General features: G+C 33.4%; 1 protein-coding gene across 3 annotated transcripts in view; it reads right to left on the bottom strand.

The window, feature by feature from the left end:
* The window catches only part of CADM2 (cell adhesion molecule 2), a 337,826-nt gene that overhangs the window by 137,897 nt on the left and 176,215 nt on the right, over positions 1 to 23,714 (bottom strand). For all 3 annotated transcript variants that reach the window (XM_027077568.2, XM_027077570.2, XM_053220697.1), the window contains one exon: positions 19,394 to 19,564. In XM_027077568.2, the coding sequence (XP_026933369.2) occupies positions 19,394 to 19,564 (171 nt within the window). The remainder of the gene's footprint in view (positions 1 to 19,393; positions 19,565 to 23,714) is intronic.

Here is a 23,714-nt window from a genome sequence, read left to right as displayed (position 1 = left end):
GATTTTCTGCTTTCAAAAAATTGGGAATATTTTTTAAAAGTTTATTTATTTATTTAATTTTGAGAGAGAGAGAAGGTGGGAAAGAATCCCAAGCCGGACACTGGGTTTGAACTCACGAACCATGAGATCGTGATCAGAGCCGAAATCAAGAGTCTAACGTTTAAGTGACTGTGCCACCCAGGCACCTCAGGATTGATAGTATTTTTTTTTCAACGTTTATTTATTTTTTTGGGGACAGAGAGAGACAGAGCATGAATGGGGGAGGGGCAGAGAAAGAGGGAGACACAGAATCGAAAACAGGCTCCAGGCTCTGAGCCATCAGCCCAGAGCCTGACGCGGGGCTTGAACTCACGGACCGCGACGCGAGATCGTGACCTGGCTGAAGTCGGACGCTTAACCGACTGCGCCACCCAGGCGCCCCTGATAGTATTTTTTTTAACTGAAGTTTACTTAAATAGTAATTCCAGGCTTGCTTCAGAAATAATCTATTCCTACATGGAATATGAATTGCATTTCATCCTGTTTCACATCTTTACAAAACAGAATGGCATTTTTCTTTAGTAGTTTGGGGATATCTACTGTACTGTTTTTACATTACTAACATAATACATTGTATTGTACCAATTAATGATAGTAAATAAGGAGGTCAATAAAATGCATTATTACTGCTATGAATTTATCTTAGCTTTGTCTTATACGTGACACTTCTTTGTTTTGAAAATAACGACTTCTATGTCTGTTTTAAAATGTCTTCAAGTAAGTCAACTCTAACAACAACACACTCATTGAACATAAATGTACTTATAGAATGATATATAATGTTTATGATATTAATATAAAGTGTTTATGATTAATATATAATGTTTATGATTAATATATAATGCTTATAGCATATAAACATATATATAATAGATAATACACATATATATAATAAGCACATACAAATGGCAAAGAACGGCAAATAATTTGGTTTAAATTATTTCATAATACAGAATGTATACTGTTAATATAAAACACTGCACATAGTAAAATACACATTTTTTTTTTACATGGCTGCTTCATTCAACACATTTTTAGCCTTCAAGATCCAAGGTCTTAACCTATTTAATTGTATGGTCTCAGATCCTAACAAAATGCCTGAAATGTTGTAAGGGTTCTTTAAGTGTTGAGTGAATAAGTGAATGAGTTGCTTCTCATTGCTCTCAAAATGCAAGCAAATGAGAAAGTTTTGCAGAAGAATAGAGAAAATAGGGATATATTCATTCATCCAAAAATAATTTTCAGTACTAGCAAACAAGCAAAATATGCAGATATTTAAAAAGCCCAATGTTTCCTTTCCAAGGCTTTTGTAGGAACAATATCACTCTTTAAAATCTATTTTTAAAATTACTAAAATGTGGAAAGAAAACACACTTTATTCTGAAGCATTATTTCTTGTACTTATCTGAAAAATTCTGGGTTTCATTTAGAAACAAGCACAATTACTATCGAGATAGATTAATGCACAATTATCATTTTTATTCAAATTTTTAAAAGCTTTATGAACTCGGGAAGGAAGGACACCTCCCGTTTTCCTTGAACAACTCAGGATTTGAATCAAAGTAAAGATATTGATCCAGTGAAATGGATTTTCTATACCCTTAACAAAGATTTTAGAAAAGAGAAAAGATCTGTGATGAAGCTATCATTAAACCACCTAATGGACACTCTTGAAAGCACAAGCTCTTAAAGTATTTAGTGTCAGTCGTTCAACATTTATCCATCACTAAGGGTTTTGTAGGTGAATAAAAAGTTTTAAATCAAATGTTGTACCAATAAAAAAAAGAAAGGAAAGAAACACCTTACCTCTTCTTTAATCAAAGAAATACAACAGAAATTTAAAGTTATATAAAATAACATCAGCCTGTTCTGCATGATGAAAAATTGCTGAATAAGGGAAACAATCAATCATAAGGGAACATCTAACATTAGCTTACTAATATATCATTAGCTATATAGTGTATCATTCCATACAGTATAATATATTGAGTGAACAAAGATGGTTTATAACTTAAGCAACAGTCATTTGCATTGCCCATGGCATTATGTGGATCCTTGGTTAAAAGCAAAATATTATCTTGATCATTTTATGTGTTCACAAAAGTTATTTCCTATAAGTAGTCCCAAATAATTAAACATTTATATAGTTCCTAAAAGATATAAGGAATTGTACTATTACCATTCATATCCATTGTTTACCACAATTGTAACATTATAACATTATACATTATAACATTCACACTGTAACATGCAAAGCTCTAGTGTTAGTTTTCATAAGTAGTGCTGCTGAGTGCTTATTACATTCTTAGAAAAGCAAGTTCTTCAGAGCAGAGATTATGTCTGTCTTGTTCACTCGTTTATCCTTGTCCCTAAAATAACTCCTGGCCTTTAATTAAATATTTATTGAATAAACGAAAAGCAGATTTTTATATTTTCCAACTACTGGTTAGGACCACTAGTGTGTTATAAAATCAAATTTATGTGTCACAGCAATCTTCTAATAAAATGAACATTGATCAAATACTTGGTAAAAGTTATCATTGTAAATGTTCTATATGTGTTGTCTCATTGAACTCTTTCATACAGCATGCAAGGTAGACCTTGGTTGACTTACTATACAGAACATGAAACTAAGGCTCAGAGGAGTCACTCACCCCAGTTACACAATCACAAATCACTTAGACAGTTTGAATCTTGTTCCCCTGATCTTAACCACACCTCAATAAATTTGTGTTTCCTGTTCCCTCTTAGAACGGGAATTGGTGCTTTTTGTAGTAACTTTTGTGTCTTCTATTGTTCTCCAAAATCACCTTTTTTTTCATCTGGCTGAGTTGGAAACTGGCAAAACATTTGCTTTGACTCTGTATGATCTTCAAACTATAAAACCTATCTGGCACTGTTACTAAATTCTAGGTATAAACCACATAGACTATCAGTCTGTCTATTTGTCTCTCCTCTCTCTCTCTCTCTCTCTCTTTCTCTCTGTCTCTTCTTTTATAACCCTCTTAAATCTCCCTTTCACATCATTTTCCTCTTTGACAGATGAAAATATTCTTTTGAGTGAGGTGGTTAAAAGGTACAAATTTCCAGTTATAAGATATATAATTCTGAGGATGTAATGTATAGCATGATGCCTATAGTTAACCATACCGTATGCATATTTGAAAATTGCTAAGAAAACAGACCTTAAAAGTTCTCATCACAAGAAAAATAATTGTAACTATGTGCAGTGATAGATGTTAACTATATATATATATATATATATGTATATATATATATATATCCTGAATAATTATGTTGTATACCTTAAACGAATATAGTGTTATAGTATTAGATATCAACTATATATAAAAATTATATATTAATAAAACTGGGAAAATGTTTAAAAACAAATATATACATTTCCTTATTAATTATTACAATATATCCTTCACAAAGATTAGGTGACCATATAGTTGACATACCCTTCTCAATAAGGTGTTTCTCTTCTCTGTAAATAATACAGAATAATTCCTACAGCAAATTTCTATCAAGGACAATTGAGAAATTTTTAAGTATTTTGTAGATGAAAGAGTTGTGATTCTTTGTCTTATAGCAATGTTATTATATAAAGATTTCTGAACAAAATAATTTAATTAGCAACCTTATACGTATCTCTCAGTAATTACATAAATACTAAAGAATTTTAGGCACTGATTCACCTTTGTGAAGCCGCTTTGGAGTTTTCTCTAAAATAGTGGTTCTCAATTAGAGGCAATTTTGCCCTCCCCTCCCCAGGACATTTGGCACCATCTAGAGACATTTTTGCTCCTTACAGTGTTGGTGAGATGTAGAAGGGATCCTACTAACATTGCATAGACAGAGCCCAGGAAGGTTGCTAAATATCCTTCAATGCACAAGACAGCCCCTCCACCAGAAAGGTTTGCCTGGCCCAAGATAGTGCATAGTAGTGCCCTTCTGTAAGACATTTACATTCGTTCTATTCATTACCTATATAGTTCTTCCTCGTTACAACAGATTAGGAACCACCAGAGAACTGTGAAACCACATACATTTCTATGGGATGTGTGGTCTTTTCTCAAATCTCTACTTCTGAAATGAAATGGTTGGTGGATACACCAACCATTTCAGCTGCAGCATTATCTGCTATCTATTTCTTCTGTGTAAGAATGACTTTTTCTCAGACGTCCAATTTATTTTCCCTGTTTGTAATTTTACAGTAAAACTCAGGCCCTCACTTTCCTTTTAACTCACAACATTATGAAAAGAATGCTCAAAACTATCAGGTACTTTTTCCTTCAACAGTCTATGAAATTCCTTTTAATTCTAGTGAAAAATTATTTTTGTGACAATATTTAATGTATTCAACAAATGTATACAAATTAGTGTGTGTAGAAGACCCACTGCTACCACTTTTCAAACACTATAAATCCACAAATATAGTAACCCATAGTAATTTATTCAAATAAGATATCATGTACAGTTCCAAATCATGCAAAATTTAAAATTGAAAGCAACACAGCATTTGATGAAGAATTATAGGTGTTAGGAAGGAAGGGCTTATACATATTTATCAGAAACAAAGAAAGTTACCCAGAGAAGTGGCACTTAAAATAGTTCAAAGATTACATAGTATTTGAACTGGCATTTTTCTAGAGGTAAAGAATAGAAGGAAATTCAAAACAGTTGAACAAAGGGTTGTTGTAGAGAAGACGTGGGCTGTGTATGACGTTGTATGTGAGCCATCTAGAAATAATATAAAGTGTAGGATACGTTATCTCTAAAGGATGCTGACAGCAGCATTGTAGGGGTTTTTTTCCTAATATCATCAAATTTTTAATCTTTTTTTAATTGAGTATATGTATTCTATTTGTTTCAGGTGTACAACATAGTGATTTAACATCTCTATGTTGTACTTACCACAAGTGTAGCTACCATCTGTCACCATACAATGCTAATATAGTATCATTTACTAGATTCCCAGTGTTGTGCCTTTTATTCTCAGGACTTACTCACTCCATAACCGGAAGCCTGTGTCCCCCATTCCCCTTCACCCATTTTGCCCACCCCTCCATCCTTTCCCTCTGGCAGCCATCGATTCATTCTTTGTATTTAAAGGTCTGATTCTACTTTTTGTTTGTTTATTCATTTGCTTTGTTTTTCAGATATTACATACGAATGAAATCATATGGCATTTATCGTTTTCAGTCTGACTTATTTCACTTCCCATAATCACCAAATTTAAGATTGATTTTTTTTTCAATTTTGGTAAATAGTGTATGTCCTGGGCAAAATTACAAAGCAAATTCTCTCTCTCTCTCTCCCTCTCTCTCTCTCTCTCTCTCTCTCTATATATATATATATATATACATATATATATATTTTACTTATTTCATAGGTTTTCTGTTTGTATTCTCAAGCTTTTGCATTTCCTTTCACAATGTATAGACCTCATAGAAAGTATTTCCTAAAATTGTTTGCATACATAAGGTATGTTACTTTCCTAATACTAATACTAATAATGAAAAACCCAGCACTTATAAAACATTACTTGATTTAATCCTTGCAAAAAATATGAAGTAGGTACATTTTTCAAATGAGGAAATTAGGTTTAGCATAAAGTCACTTAAGGAAACTTGAATTCCAAACTAGCCTTATCTGACTTCAGAACTAGAACCTTTAAAAATGTAGTATTGATTTTCAAGGTCGCACTGTTTTCCAAATATATTTTCTTTAAAGCTTCTATGTCACTGCTGTGGTTGTTAACCGGTATTTGGACACCAAACATTGTAGTTTTGTAAAAGCATGGCCTATCCCTATATGGCACATCTTACCTACCACCTCAAAGAACAGATGGACTTGTGATCACTACTCACTAACGAGCTCCAATGTGATCATTCTACACTTAAACCAAAAATTAAATAGCAAATTCTAAAATCATAGTCATCACAAAGAAAACCGAAAGGCATTTTGAGGGCACAATAAAACTTCCTGCAACTCTCTAATAATTACTAAAATCACTAGCATTGTTCTTAATAATATAAATAAAAATTTTCCTAAAAAGATAGGGAAGGTTAACCCTTAGCGTATTATTAGAGTTCAATGGCCCCAAGTTTAGTTGTTGAGCTTCTATATGAAACAGTTCTATTTTTAGAGACTGCATTTCATGATTTGTACCCTTTTATAGAGGTCCTCCTAAAAACAAAGAGAAAATCTACTTTTCAAAATTTACTTTTCAATTACGATATGAAAACCTGGACTCTTGTAAATCTAAGATAACATTATTAAATTATATGGGTGTTATATTTTCTATAGTATGAAAAATCTTGCTACTTTAGCATTTTATGAATTACTTCACCATTAACTCGACCATAACTTATCAATTATCCCCAACTATACTAAATGGAATGACATAATACGAAAATGGAAGTATGATGAAATCATCTAGAGTGATGGTGTCCAATATAGTAACAACTAGTGGCATGTGACTATGTAAATTTCAATGTAAAATAATTAAAATTAAATAAAATTTAAGCCACACTTCATTAGTCACAAGATTTACACTTCAAGTGCTTAGTAGCCACATGTAGCTAGTTATTGACTACTTACTATTTTGGGACAATAAGAACATTTCCATCATGACATGAAACTATATTAAACAGTGCTGGTGTGGAAGGATTATGCGAGAGTGATGTAAATCATCACTGTTGCCTGATCCCCATTCATGTATAGGGTTGGTCAGATTTTGTATTTTTTTCATGGTAGCAGAAAAGAAGTCTGGAAATAAAAAACATCATTCTAGTTTTGTTTGCTTGTTTGTTGGATGTTTTGTTAGCTTTCATGATCATTTGAGAATTCTGAATCTTTCATTTCCTGCTCAGAATAGCAAGAGAAGAAAATTGACAGAGAAAGAGATCTCAAAATTATTAGATAGATCAGATGATAAATGCAGGGAGAAAACAGTAGGACTCAAGAATATAATGATGGTGAAACAGAAGTCTTCACTTATGAAATACTAGAAGAATTTTATTAAGCTAAAAAATCAATAAGTAAACAATTTGTTTCTAAGGAAACAAAGGGAAGGTCTTTATCACACAATATTTTGCAACTAGATTTTGCTAAAAAGAAAATATGACAATGTTTTTTCATTTTTATGCTTTCTGTGCATTAGAACTTATATAGTTCATAAATGGATAAATGCTGAAGTCATTTGGTAATAATAAAATTTAAATTCATTTTACTTTTTAATTTAGCTGGTGCTTATAAATTGAAAAATAAAAATGCTTGCAATTATAGAACAAAGATATTTTTCCTCTCTTTGACAAAATTAGGAACCACCAAAGTTTTTAAAAGTGTTTCATTCTGACAACTCAAGGGAAAAAAAGAACCAGAAACAATGATTAAATAGGACAAGGTAGACATACATTTTAAATCTGGACTCGGTATTTACAATATGATGTGTTCCAGGACCATACATGACAGTTGTTGCCCATTTGGGGTATATATATCATCAAATCCAGGGAAATATGGAAAAGAAATTCAAGTTTGCTATATTTAAATTATTATTAAAGAGTCTAACAAAGTTGTTTTTCATTATCCCTTTATTATTACATTTTCACATTGTTAAAAAATAACTTACAGCCTAAAAATCTAAAAACAATACGGCTCTTAGGCCCAGAGGGTAAATGGTAATTACATTCTTTCCTGACATATCAAGGATTAGCATAATAAAGTTTAATACATTGGTGATTATATTTGTGGTAATTATAATATAATCAAATTTATAATACTTCTTAATTATAAATTTATAAATATTGACAAAATTACGATATCAAAGAAGTCTGAGGATTGACACTACATACTTCAAGATAGTAACCTAGTCAGTATGGTATTAATGCAAAATAAATAGATCAAGTAACAGAATAGAGAGCTCAGAGAGAACCCCACATATGTATAGTCAACAGATCTTTAACAAAGGAACAAAGGCAATTCAATGAAGAAATGATAGTCTTTTTAACAAATTACAGAACAACTGACATTCACAAGCAAAAACATGAATTCAAATACAGACCTTACACCTTTCACAAAAATTAACTCAAAATGGGTCATAGACCTACAGGTAATATGCAAAACTATAAAACTTCTAAAAGATAAGATAGGAGACATCTAGATGACATCAGGCTTAATGACAACTTTTTAGATACAACACAGAGAGCATAATCCATGAGACAGAAAAAAATGATAAGCTGAACTTCATTTAAATTAAATATGTTTGCTCTGGAGAAAGACATTTTAAAAAAATGAAAAGACAATGGGGGAAACTATTTGCAAAGGATATGTGTGATAAGTGACTGGTATCCAAAATGTGCAAAGAACTAACACTTAAAGCTCAAATGAGAAAAACAACACAATTAAAAACCTGGCAAAAATCTAGATAGACACCTCACCCAAGAAGATATGCAAATGAAAAATAGCATATGAAAAGATGCTCAGCGTCATAAGACATTATGGAATCGCAAATTAAAATGATATACCACCACTGTTTAGAATGGCCTAAATCCAAAACACTGACATTCCAAATGCTAGTGAGGACATGGAAGAACAGGGACATTCATTCATTGGTGGTGGGAATGCAAATTAGGCAGCCATTTTGCAAGATAGTTTGAAGTTTATTACAAAGCTAAATATGGTCTTGCCACACAATCCAACAATACGATTTATAGTACAAGATAAACATGTTTAGATTTTTCTAAAATTTCATGTTTTAGTCTTAGTAGCATTAAGATACATTGCCTCTTCTTTTCGTAATCAATTCATTTGCTTTTGCCAAAATTTGTTCTAATTAAAATTTGAATGCCATTTACTCAAGAAAGTTGAAAACTTCTGCTCAAACAAAAACCTGTGCACAGATATTTATAGTAGCATTATCCATAACTGCCCGAATTTGGAAGTAACTAAGATTTGTTTTCAATAGGTGAATGGATAAACAAATCCTGGTATATGCAGACAATAGAATATTATTTAGCAATTAAAATAAATGTGCTCTCAAGCAACAAAAAAGACACGTTGCAACCTTATGTTTCCGAATGAAATAAAACAGTCTGAGAAGACTGTATGCTATATACCTCTAACTATATGATATCCTAGAAAAGGCAAACCTATACAGCTAGCTAATAGATCACAGGGTTGGCAGGGGGTTGAGGAAAGGGAAGGGGCAATCAAGTGGTGAAGCACAGGGGCTTTTAGGGCAATGAATGTATTTTGTATGATATTGTGACCATGGCTGTAGGACATTATACACTGGTCAAAACCTTATAGAATCATACAACTTAAATTGTGAGTGTTAATGTAAAATACAGACTTTTTCAAAGAATAATCTATCAATATTTGTTCATCAATTGTTAATATATGTACCACAATAATGTATGATGTTAATAATAGGGGAAAAAGTGAGGGAGGAGGGTAGGATAAGGGTATATATGGGAACTTTGTACTTCTTGTTCAAATTTTTTATAAACTGAAAGCTGCTCCTAAAAACAAAGCCTATTAATTAAAAAAAAGTCTTTTGGACCCAGATGGTAAATAGTAATGATATTAAGTATATTCAAGGCTAATCCAATAAAATTCAATACATCAATCAATTGATTATAGTTTTCTAACCGTAAATTTTTCTCATAGAAATATATGTGTATATGTATTACAGTTCAATCAAAAAACAGAACTAGAACAATTTGAAAATATTAGGACACTAATAAAATATAGGACACTAATTGAAAATATGTAGTCACTTTGGAAAAATAAGCCTTAAACTATATATTTTAATAATATACTTCTAAAACATAATGCTATTAAATCAGAAGTTAAAAAAATTGAGGGGTGCCTGGGTGGCTCAGTTGGTTAAGCGTCCCACTTTGGTTTAGGTCATGATCTCATGGTGTGTGAGTTCAAGCCCCATGTCAGGCTCTGTGCTGGCACACAGCGCCTGCTTCACGTTCTGTGTCTCCTTCTCTCTGCTCCTCCCCTGCTCACACTTTGTCTGTCTCCCTCTCTCTCAAAAATAAACAAACATTTAAAAAAAATTTAAAAAAGAAGTTAAAAAATTGGATATTAATAACTTGTGCTTGATTTCTCCGTATTAGGTTTTACTTATCAAAATTTTTTCTGCCTCACTTTCTTATCCAGTTTTTATTCTCAATTAAATTGACTTAAAATTAACTGCAAAAGATACATTGTCATCTCTACCATTTATACATTCCATCATTTGGGAACTATTTTTGAATAGCTTAACATAATTTTAAAACTTCTAAAAAAATTAAAACTTCTAAAAAATAATGTGTGCTTAAAATAATGTTAAAACTTCTAAAAATTTTTGTAAATGTACACGTTATAATAAGCTTGATTAAGAAAGGCCAGTTGAGAATACATTGGATTAGTTTAATATATGAAATTAATATTTGTTAAAATTTGGAATCTGTGCTCACAAACATATACACTTCTCTTGGCTTAGATTTAATAACACAAAAATATTTTCTTCTATTAATAACAGAAACTTTATAGTAACATATTGAATCCATGCATTCAGATCACTTAAAATATTTGCTGATTAAATAATAATTCAATATTGCACGGACTAAATAAAATATTCTTTTACAATTAAAGAATAAATAATTATTTCATGATGCATGTCAATAATGTATCATTATGGGAAATATATGAATGTATCCTCCCTGAAAAAGGTTAAAAATCTATTGGACAACCATATATGAAAATGAGTTTAAGATGGTTTAAAGACTTCAATTTTAAGACTTAAACTGTAAAACTCCTAAAAGAAAGCATGGTCAGTAAACTCTTTGATATTAGTCTTTACAGTGTTTTTTTGAATGACTCTTCCCAGGCAAAGGCAACAAAAGCTAAAATAAAGAAAAAAAGGGATTCCATCAAACTGAAAAGCTTTTGCACACTGAAGGAAACCATCAACAAAATGAAAAGGCAAGCTACTGAATGGAAGAAGATATTTGTAAATCATACATCTGATAAAGGATCACTATAAAAATATGTAAAGAACTTACCCAATTTAATATCAAGAAAATAAAATAACCCCATTAAAGAATGAGCAGAGGGTTTTAATATATTTTTCCAAAGAAGACATATAGATGTCCAAGGAGTACATGAAAAGATGTTTGGCATCACTCATCATCAGGGGAATACAAATCAAAACCACACTGAGATTATCACCTCATGCCTGTCAGAATGGCTATTAGCAAAAAGACACAAAAGAACAAGTGTGGAGAAAAGTGAAACCTCATGCGCTGTTGTGGGAAAGTAAATTGGAGCAGCCACTATGGAAAATATAATGGAGTTTCCTCAAAAAAATTAAAATAAGAACAACTCTAGGATCCAACAATTCCATCTAAACAAAACACAAACACCAATCTGGAGAGAGATGCGCACCCTTATGTGCATTGCAGCATTATTTGCAATAGTTAAGATATGGAAGCAGCTTAAGTGTGTATTAATAGATGAATGGAGAGAAAAGATGGTGAGAGAGAGAGAGATTACTCAGACATAAAAAGAATGAAAACTTGCCATTTGCAACAACATGGATGCTCCTATAAGGTATTATGCTAAGTAAAATAAGTCAGACAGAGAAAGACAAATACCACATGCATTCAGTTTATGTGGAATCTAAAAAACAAAACAAACAAATGAACAAAACAGAAACAGATCCATAGAGAGAGGGGAAAAAAACCCCAAAACTGTAGGTTACCAACAGAGGGGAGAACTGAGAGGTGGGTGAAATAGGTAAAAGGGGTTTAGAGATACAAACTCCCAGTTATAAAATAAAAATGTCCCAGGGATGTAATATGGGAATATAGTCAATAATACTGTAATGACTTTGCATGGTGATAGATGGTATCTAAACTTCTGGTGATTATTTTGTAATATATAAAAATATCAAATCAGTCTAATGTACACCTGAAACCAATCGACTATTGTATGTCAATTATACTTCAATTAAATTAAAAAAAAAAACTATTGGGATCTCAAATACAGGTTGAAGATTAGGCTACCTTTCTTTATTAATGCAGAAAAATGTATCTTTTTGCTAAGCATGATAGATCACTTTGTGATTCTAAAATATATTCATTTCATGAACTTTGTGAAATATTTTGAAACTTAAAAATCCTTCCAAAGTATCCTCAGGCATAAAAGTGGTGTTTTGTTAATCAAAGTAACAATTTACTTTAATTTTTGAAAATTTAACCTCCAGAAACTTCTCATTTCACCTTTACTGACTCCGTTTACATTCTGTGCCTCTGGACAGATACTTTGTGATAGACAAGGTAATTAAATAATCAGCATTTCACAAATGAGACGCCAACTGAGTGAGATATTTTATTTTGAAATTCTTCTTGTAGCACCCACCTTTCTGTCTAATAAACCTAGATAGCCTGAAACATTTAATTCAGTGCTTTCTGAAATAAACAGGCAAGTAGTGGAAGGATACTTGATAGAACTAACACAGGACAATTAACAAGACATTGACGTGGGCTAGAGAGGTGAGAGAGGATTGAGTAGGTGAGAACTTAATTTTTTTATAAGTGAAAAAGAACAATCAAAAACTACATTTAATGGGGTGCCTGAGTGGCTCAGTTGGTTAAGCGGCTGACTTCGGGTCAGGTCATGATTTTGCAGTTTGTGGGTTCAAGCCCTGCACTGGGCTCTGTGCTGACAGCTCAGAGCCTGGAGCCTGCTTCGGATTCTGTGTCTCCCTCTCTCTCTCTCTGCCCCTCCCTGCTTATGCTTGCTCTCTCTCTCTCTCTCTCTCTCTCTCTCTCTCTCACAAAAATAAGTAAACATGAAAAAAAAAAAAACCTATGTTTAATGAAGAATCTGCATGCATCTGAAAATATGTCTCTTCTATATCATGTATATCTACAGTGGAGATATAAACAAAATAGTTAAGACCTCCCAAACCCATATGTATTGAATTCTTCTATAATCAGAATCTTAATTTTTTTAATGTTAGTTTGTTTGTTTGTTTGTTTATTTATTTATTTATTTATTTATTTATTTATTTTTGAGAGATTGAAAGAGAGAGCTCGAGTGTGTAAGGGGCAAAGAGAGAGAGGGAGACAGAGGATCAGAAGTGGGCTCTGTGCTGACAGCAGAGAGTCTGATGTGGGGCTCAAACCCACAAACCGTGACATCATGACCTGAGTTGAAGTCAGAAGCTTAGGAATCTTAATTGCCTGAGCCACCCAGGTGCCCCCAAATCTTAATTTTTTAAATTAGAATAAGTAGAGCTAAAGAGAGAACTGATCATGTACATTAGACAGTTCAGAAAAGTAGCAAATAATGTACAGTCAAGAATTTAGTTCATCTAGGGATAAAGTAATTCTGTTTAAAAGAGAAAAAAAAGGAATTTCTTAAGCAATATGTTTTTTAACAAGATTTTAAGGGAAAAATTGATTAATAGTTCATTTGCATGTTAACTAGAATGGAAATTAAAAGCTTCAAGAAGTTAAAGGTCAGGCCTATAAATTGACCATTTAGTTCCTATAAAAATACTATTATAGCAACAAATAAATCCAGATCTTTTTCTGTTATTTAAAGATATATAATGCATTTATTTTCAGTCATTAGCCTAACTGATCTCATTAGAATATATATATGTATATATGTATTTCTTTTAAAAAATTATTTTAAGTATATTCTATGCCCAATACGGGGCTTGAACTCATGACCCTAAGATTGAGAGTCACATGCTCTACCAACTGAGTCAGCCAGGTGCTCCCTAACTGATCTCACTTAAATACACAATTTTAAAACTGCAGCCCCCATCTATCTTTCCTTCCCTCCTTCCTTCTTTCCTTCCTTCCTTTTTCCTTCCTTCCTTCCTGCCTTCCTGCCTTCCTTCCTCCTTCCTCCTTCCCTCACTCCCTCCATTCCTCTCTCCTTCCCTCCTACTTTTCTTCCTCCCTTTCCTCCTTCCTTTCTTCTTTTTCTTTCTGTTTTTTGGTTGCTTACACTAAGCATGTATGGGTTTTTATATGGTTGCTTACACTGATTTTGTTTAGGCTCACAATAGATTTTCTTCTGTGAACTATTTTAACTATGTATTGTTTTAAAACTTGTTTATGATGTGCATGTGTAAACAGTTACTTATAGGTAAAGAATGGCACTGTTACCAAATGGGAACCAGTAAACAAACATTAATGATAGCATAATGTTTCATAATTTGATGAATTATTTATAATATGTTGTGTGTGTATGTGTGTGTATATATATATATATTTCACTTAATGCATATACATACACACAAGAGACTTAAAATTTGGGTTCTTATTTATCCATATGGGCAGTTCAATGCCACAGTACTAAAATGCTTTCTCATAGCATTCACAATTCTGAAATACTTTACTAATCTGTCGCTTATTTTTCTCCTTTTCAATAACAGCTGCCTTTTTATGAAATTTTGTCAGTGTCACGTACAGAAAATGAATGTTCAGTTATTTTCTTCTTTTCTGTGTTTTGTGCATATTTCTTTCTGTTCGTGAAGATACATTATTCTTATTGAGAATTACATAAAATCTGACTTATACAATCTGCTCTTCTAAAAATTAAATCAGACAAATAAAAAGTTATTGTTTTCCAAGATCTGCATAAAAATAGAAATATGAATTAGAATTTCCATCTGTAAAAAAAGAGAGTCGCTTTTCCACAGCTCAGGTACAAAGTACGCTGTTATCTGTTGTGTGAAATTTGCAGGCGTTTGTGGTTCACAGTGAAAGTCTACAGTTTCTTAAATTTTATGTTTAAAGAAACTATCTTCCTTCATAGTGGCATTAAAATTTAGGATTAATATTTTATAAAGAAATGAATGTTGCTGTGACATACTTTATAGGCCGAGTCCTAACTTGCGAATCACTGAGTTATGGAATTAAAACATAGCCCTAGGAATACAATTCCTCCTATTATCTATTTTTTGCTCTTGCAACTATGTGTTTAACTCTCCCGATTTTTAAAATATTTTTTTAATGTTTATTTTTTTTGAGAGAGAGACAGAAACAGTGCATGAGCAGGGGAGGGGCAGAGAGAGGGAGACAGAATCTGAAGCAGGCTCCAGGCTCAGCTGTCAGCACAGAGCCAGATGTAGGACTCAAACTGGTGAACCATGCGATCATGACCAGAGCTGAAGCTGGAGCCACCCAGGCTCTCCTCTCCTTTCTAGTTTCTTATCAAACCTGCCTTTTCACAGGATTTTAATTTCATGCATAGTCTCAGCTTTCCATTATTGTAGGATATACTTTTACTCTGGTCACTCACCCCAGAAACAGTGGCAGCTCTTTTACTCTGGGACTCCATTTGAGCCAATCTTTGTGGTTATTCATGATAGGACCATTGTATAACAATGTGGAAATTCTAAATTCATGTTCCACAAATTCTAGGCTAACCACCTTCTTCCTTTTCCAATTCTTTCTATTTTCCCCTGCTTACATCACATATTGCACATGTGTACCTATGCAGAGCCATGAAGACCACACCCAATTAGCTCAGTGTACTCTAATTTAAATGCAAACTATTGCTAAATGCCCCCTGTCTGCTCTCCACTCCTTGTTTCATCTCTGGGGAATGTTCTGCATCCCTAAAGGAACATTCAGCGTTATCATCAGTTAGTTTTAATTACCTTCACATACTTGAGTGGTGGTGTGCTAGATGCTAAAATATATAATTTAAATAGATACGGTCTCTGCCTTCAGCCACTTACATATTAAACCATGATAAAATGAGTTGCTATTTTTAATTGGGCAGCAAGTGTAACATTTTTCATGTAAAATGTTCTAAAAAATGAGGGAATTCAATTGCCTTCCTCCATGAAGTTCGCTTAATAATGCACATTGAAATACAGTGAACAGCAAAAAATGCCCGGGAAGTATATATATAATAGCTCCATTTTAGACTCCCAAAAAAGTGAAAATGACTTTGGCAGCTAACAACTGGCATCTGACAGCTAGCCTGAAATATTCTCAACAAACATAAACAATTTTCTAGAATCGAAACAATAATCAGCTAGAGCTGCTCTGTGACGATGGGGTATAAGAAGACAAAGGCAAGTCTATTCCATTTTAAGTCTGAAATAAGACAGAGACCAGGACACTCAGCAACCACAAAAAAAATTAACTGCTTCATCTTTATAACAGCAAATCTAGTTCTGCTTTAATGTCTGCTTTCCAGGTAAAAGGTATCAACATATACATCCACAATTTGTCCCCAATCTTGACAGCATTCAATCCAGAGCCCTCTTTAGAATTTTCAGGACAAACCCAAATCCTCTAACAAGCCTATTCATACTGTTTTTTTTTACCAGCACCCAGAGATTCGTCTGGTATGACCTTCTTCGCCATAGCAAACTAAGTATATCTGATGTTGCTTCACTATTGGTGGGTTTCAGTGATTAATCTTGGACTGATGAACTTTCATATTTTTATTACTTAATTTTTATTATTTTCTTTTATTTTATGTTAAAAATTATACTTAAACTAGTAATCAAATATTATTTTTAAATTCTTACTTTGGTTTATATAAAAATGAAAAAAAGTTTAAATCAAGATGCTGATAACCTGGGTCCTCTCGACATAGCAAATTATATAATCTTCCACAAGTTTAATTTTTTTAACGTTTATTTATTTTTGAGACAGAGAGAGACAGAGCATGAATGGGGAAAGGTCAGAGAGAGAGGGAGACACGGAATCTGAAGCAGGCTCCAGGCTCCGAGCTGTCAGCACAGAGCCTGACGCGGGCTTGAACTCACGGACTGTGAGATCATGACCTGAGCCGAAGTCAGACGCTTAACCAAGTCACCCAGGTGCCCCATAATCTTCCATATATTTAGAGACATATTGATGAAATAAGACTAGAAAACGGAAGGTACTATAGGCTGAATGTTTATGTCCCTCCAAAATTCATATGTTGAAACCTAATCCCCAATGTGACGATTAGGAGGTGGTGGTGGTTGGAAGGTTATGACTGGGCTTAGTGACCTTACCAAAAACAACAACAACAACAACAACAACAACAACAACAAAAATCCAGAGAACTCCTTAGCTCCGTCTGCCATGTGCAGACACAGAGAGAAGACAAACATCTACGAACCACGACAAGGCCCCTTACCTGCTCCTTGATCTTGGATTTCCAGCCTCCAAAACTGAGAAATAAACTTTTGCTTATATTACCACCCAGTCTATGGGTATATTCGTTACAGCAGCCTGAACTAACTAAGGCAACTGGCATTTATAGAAAGCTCATTAAATGCCATAAAAATATTGTCTAGCTTGATCCTTGAAGAACCTAATTTCCTAATTTATAATCGAAGCTCAAGAAGTTTCAGTAATTGTTCCAACGTGTCACTGCAAATAAATGCTGAAATTTGAAGATAATCTCAGTTTGGGCTCTAAAATATGCTTGTTGCGGAATCTGTTTCAGTAACAGGAGAAAAATTAATGAAAATACCTTAATATAATTGAAAGTATTTAAAATGTTATGATAATTTCCATTACTAGTAAACTAGGAATAATTAAGACAGTGGGTGATAATTAAAAATCATAATCAGGTTGACATTTTTTATTAAAAAGTGAAAAAAAAAAGCCTGGTCCTCCTGGTACTTCCTTGATCTCTCATAAATACTCTCTAGTTTTCTACTCTATCCTGATCTTACTGGTATCCTTGCTGTTTCCAGAAACACAAAAACAACACATATGCTCCTACCTCAGGGCCTTTGTACTTGCTCTTCCCTCTGTATTTTTTATATATATATATACATATATTTTTTTCCATTTAAATACATGTATAATATAAACAACATATATATTTACATATAAATATATATTTATGATATATAATAATATAACTTAATATAACATATAATATATATTTACATATAAACACATTGTATATATGCATGTGTGTATGTATATGTATATATATGTGTGTGTGTATATATATATATATATATATATATATATATATATATACATTTCTCATTCCCATTTCTCAGATTGCACTCCTCATCACCTCTGCTCTATTTTTTCCCCACGGCACTTAATACATAGAATGCTATATGTTGTTTTTATTTATTTTGCTTTTCTGTCATTCCCACCTAGAATGGATGCTGTAAGAGAACTGGAGTTTGTTGCTGGCAGTGGTAATTCTGACACATGAAGACAATCTTACCTTGTTTTGTTAATGTTATTCTTTTTGGTCACTTATGTAACCTCGGTGCCCAAAACAATGCCTGTTTCATAGTAGGGACCCAATAAGTTCTTGTTGAAGAAATAAGTAAAAACAAAATCCCATGAGGTCTATTAAAAGACTAGCTTTTAGATTTAACATTTTAGGATTTAGTGTAATCTTGTATCACACACAAATTCTAAACACAAACTATAACTTTATCACAGATAGTAAAAGCAAACAAAAACTTTTCAATATTTAAAAAAAAATGAGGTAATACACTTCAGAAATACAATCCTCTGGGCTCTACTTTTTTTGACTTTTTCCTATAATCTCAGTTGATTCATCTTCATGTAGATAAATATTTATACATCACCTGTTACATTCTAAATGCCATGCTAACTACTAAAAATGTCATGATTACAAGTCTACCATTTGCTAGTTGTGTGAGCTTGGCCAAGTGACTCAACCACTATAATCTTCAGTGTCCTCATCCATCAACTGTGACTAAAGAGAGTAATTAATCATCATCAGGTTTTTATGCTGATGTCCTAACATGAGCCATGAGATGAAATAATGCCAACAAAACAGCACTGCTCCCTGCCCATTGGAGTCATCCAATTAGTGTTGTTCCTATCACTTGTGAGTACTCATGATGTTGATGAAGAGACCATAATGGATATGCCCCTGTATTTATAAAAATGTAGATTATCTCCTATAGAAGTAAAACATTGTCTCATGTTAAAAGCACAGATAGCACGACATGCTCATGATCCACCAAATTACTTTCATACAGTAAGGTCCATCAAGGCTCTCTCTGATTCCCAACCCTCATTGACTCTGCCAAAATGACTACTGCTTACATCAAGTCACCGTGTGGAAGAGAATTAGAAGTTTTAACCTTAGGATATTTTCTTTATTTCTCTTCCTTGTCAAGAATGATACTCTGGCAAGGACTACTTTCCTCTGAATGCGATTAATACCAGTGAGGGTAGTCATACTTCATTTTGCTATAGATTTTGCTGCACCTGTGTGGTAATGTGAGGACATTTTGAAATGATTTTAAATGTAGATGAAGAGAGTTGCTTCTGCTATCATTGGGAAGGGAGCAGCATTTACTTACAGTGTATTTCTAGCACCTGCATGGCCACCTGAGGGGTGGCATTGAGGGATTCGTGGTCTACTCTGCAGATTACAGCCACACCATCGTCGCTCCGGTCCACTCGGAAATCCAGTGTGCTGCTGACGGTGAATGTCTTGCGATTAGCATCCTCTTCTTTTAAATATTTTACATCTGAAAGTAAAATGTAAATTTTAAAATTCTATGACATCATCTTTCAAAATGTAACAGATTTCATTCACTTGAGACACAACTGGGGGCCCCACGTCTCCAAACTTCTTCAATTTTTAAAAAGCAAATATTTGTTAATTTAACATTTATTCCATTTCAATTTGAGCAAGGTTACAACTACTTCAAAAATAAATTTTAAAAGGTGAATACATCGATAAAATTAAAGGGTGGAATACAGTTGTTTCTAAACTAAAGTGCAAGATTTTTTTTTAACACTCCATTTGAGAAATCAGGCTATTTTATAATATTCATGACCTTTCTTTATATTTGAGTTTTGCATAAGATAATCTTAAATCTCTGAACCACTAGTTGGGAAGGGCAAATTCACAACATCCTCTCATGCCTAAAAGAAAGTACAATGTGTTGAGCTATAATTTCAACATGAACCAATGTCAGATGAACATAATTCCCAAAGAATACCAACAATGAAAAGTTGTCTTCTTCACTAAAGGAAGTAAGAGATCATGTGGTATTTGTCTTTTGCTGACTGACCTTATTTTGCTTAGTAATACACATTCTGGTTCCATCTCACTCATATGTAGAATTTAAGAAACAAAACAGGTGAACAAAGCGAACGAGAAAGAAAATTAAAAACAGAGAGGGAGATAAACCATAAGAGACTCTTAAATACAGAGAACAAACTGAGGGTTGCTGGAGGGTTGTTGGATGGGGGGATGGACTACATGGGTGATGGGTGATGTGCGATGCCTTAAGGAGGGCACGTTACGATGAGCACTGGGTGTTATATGCAAGTGATGAATCTCTGGGTTCTAATCCTGTATCTATTATCACACTATATGCTAACAAACTTGGATCTAAATGAAATTTTAAAAAAATAATAAAAGAGGACATGGATGCAAAAATACTCAACAAGGTACTAGCAAATCAAATCCAACCACGCATTAAAAAAATCATTCGACACAATCAAGTGGGGTTTATTTCTAGGCTGCATGGTGGTTCAATATTCACAAATCAATCAATGTGGTATACCACATTAACAAAAGAAAGGAAAGGAACCATATGATCCTCTCAATAGATGCAGAAAAAGCATTTGACAAAGTATAGCATTGATTCTTGATATAAACCCTCAACAAAGTAGGGATAGAGGGAATATACCTCAACATCATAAAGGCCATATACAAAAGACCCACAGGTAATATCATCCTCAATGAGGAAAAACAGAACTTTACCTCTACGGTCAGGAACAAGACAGAGATGTCCACTCTCACCACTGTTATTTAACATAGTATTGGAAGTAGTAGACTCTGCAATCTGACAACCAAAAGAAGTCAAAGACATCCAAATAACCAAGGAAGAAGTTAAACTTTCACTATTTGCAGATGACATGATACTCTATGTAGAAAACCCAAAAGACACCACCAAAAAATTGCTAGCACTGATACATGAATTCAGGGAAGTCACAGGATACAAAATCATTGTACAGAACTATGTTACATTTCCATACACCAATAATGAAACAGCAGAGAGAAATCAAGGAATTGATTCCATTTACAATCAACCATAAGATACTTAGGAATAAACATAGCCAAAGAAGTAAAAGATCTGTACATTGAAAACTATAGAACACTTTTGAAAGAAATTAAAGATGACACAAATAAAGGGAAAAAATTCCAGACTCATGGATTGAATGAACAAGTAGTGTTAAAATGTCTATACAACCAAAGTAACCTACAGGTTTAATGCAATCCCTATCAAAACACCAACAGAGCTAGAACAAACAATTCTGAAACCTGTGTGGAACCACAAAAGACCCCAGTAGCCAAAGTGGTCTTGAAAAAGAAAAGCAAAGCTGGAGGCATCACAATTCCAGACTTCGAGTTATATTACAAAGCTGTAGTGATCAAGATGGTACAGTACTGGCACAAAAATAGGCACACAGATCAATGGAACAGAATAGAGAATGCAGAAATAGACCCACAACTATATGGTCAACCTTCAATGCAGGAAAGAATATCCAGTGGAAAAAAGACACTCTTTTCAACAAGTGGTGTTGGGAAAACTGGACAGCAACATGCAAAAGAATGAAACTGGACCACTTTCTTATACCATACACAATAATAAATTAAAAGTAAGTGAAAAACCTAGATGTGAGATCTGAAACCATTGTAATCCTATAGGAGAACCTAGGCAGCAACCTCTTTGATCTTGGGCACAGCAGCTTCATTCTAGATATGACTCTGGAGGCAAAAGAAACAAAAGCAAATGTGAACTATTGGGATTTCATCCAGATAAAAAGTTTCTGTGTCCAACTCTTTTTTTTTTCAACGTTTTTTATTTATTTTTGGGACAGAGAGAGACAGAGCATGAACGGGGGAGGGGCAGAGAGAGAGGGAGACACAGAATTGGAAACAGGCTCCAGGCTCCGAGCCATCAGCCCAGAGCCTGATATGGGGCTCAAACTCATGGACCGCGAGATCGTGACCTGGCTGAAGTCGTACACTTAACCGACTGCGCCACCCAGGCGCCCCTCTGTGTCCAACTCTTGATTTCAACTCAGGTTATGATCCCAGGGTCACGGGATTGAGTCGCTTGTCGGCCTCCATGCTGAGTGTGGAAGCTGCATAAGATTCTCTATCTCCCGCCCCTCTTGCTCTCTCTCTCTCTCTCTCAAAAGGAAAGAAAGAAAGAAAAGAAAGAAAATAAAAAGAAAGAAGAAAGAAAAGAAAAGAAAAGAAAAGAAAAGAAAAGAAAAGAAAAGAAAAGAAAAAGAAAAAGAAAAAGAAAAAGAAAAAGAGGCACCTGGGTGGCTCAATTGGTTAAGTATCCCACTTCGACTCAGGTCATGATCTCATGGTCCGTGGGTTCAAGCCCCATGTCGGGCTGTGTGCTGACAGCTCAGAGCCTGAAGCCTGCTTCAGATTCTGTGTCTTCCTCTCTCTCTTCCTCTTCCCTCCTCCCACTCTTTCTATCTCTCAAAAATGAATAAACGTTAGAAAGAAAGAAAGAAAGAAAGAAAGAAAGAAAGAAAGAAAGAAAGAAAGAAAGAAAGAAATGATTTCACTCATATGTGGAATTTAAGAAATAAAACAAAGTAACATAGGGAGGGAGAGAAAGAAAGAGAGAGAGCGAGGCAGGCAGGTATACCATAAAACAGACTCATAACTAAAGAGCACAAATTGAGGATTGCTAGAAGGAGGTGGGTGGGAGAGGGACTAAATGAGTGATGGGTATTAAGGAGGGTAGTTGTGATAAGCACTGGATGTTATATGTAAGTGATGAATCACTAAACTCTACTTCTGAAACCAATATTATGCTATATGTTAACTAACTGGAATTTAAATAAAAGCTTGAAACAAAAATAAATAAATAAATAAAAGAAATGTTACTTGAGTAAAAAAAGGAAGAGGACAGTCATCTGAATATTTTGAATATTTTAAAATATGTATTTGCAGTGAAATTTACATTGAGATAAATGCTCTTCACTTGGCTGAAGAATTTATTTCAGCATGAATGAAATAAATCTTGAATACTTTTCTCAAGATGTGAATTCATTTATTGATATTTAAACTTATTGTGCATGATTAAGATTCGTTAAATGGTGCATTCAGGCAGTATTTGTTCTCTATGGAAAAAAGGTTTAATAATATTTTCATTTAATTTAAAATTTCTTATATCTAAAGTAGTTGATAAGAAGAGGGTGATTTTAATGGATTAGAAGTCAAAATGTTGTAGGCTAAAGTTAAGATATTATAATAAGATCTTACATAGAGTTGAGAAAGAGCTGTTCCATTTTCTTATTCTTTCATTTCAAATGACCAATATTTTCAGAAAAAGAGTTAGGTTTATAAAGTGCATAAAATATTTGATTTTACCATGTATTAATTTATTTTTAAAACATTTAAAGACATATTAATGACAACAAAGTAACATAAGTCACCTTCTCCATGCAAAGATTTGACTTTGAAATTAATACTGACTTTGAGTTATTTTGTGGGTAGATGTTTGCATGGTCCATTGAGTTTTACTTGTTTCCAGAGAAGTCTGATTTTACTTAATTGTTTGATTTAAAAAATTAAAATAAAATAAATATTACTTCAGGATAAAATTAGGTAAATGTTCTGTATCTTGTTCT

The sequence above is a fragment of the Acinonyx jubatus genome, chromosome C2 (genome assembly GCF_027475565.1).
Source record: "Acinonyx jubatus isolate Ajub_Pintada_27869175 chromosome C2, VMU_Ajub_asm_v1.0, whole genome shotgun sequence".
Lineage (NCBI taxonomy): Eukaryota > Metazoa > Chordata > Mammalia > Carnivora > Felidae > Acinonyx > Acinonyx jubatus.
Note: the sequence above shows the minus strand (reverse complement) of the source record. Positions and strands in the feature narration are given on the sequence as shown.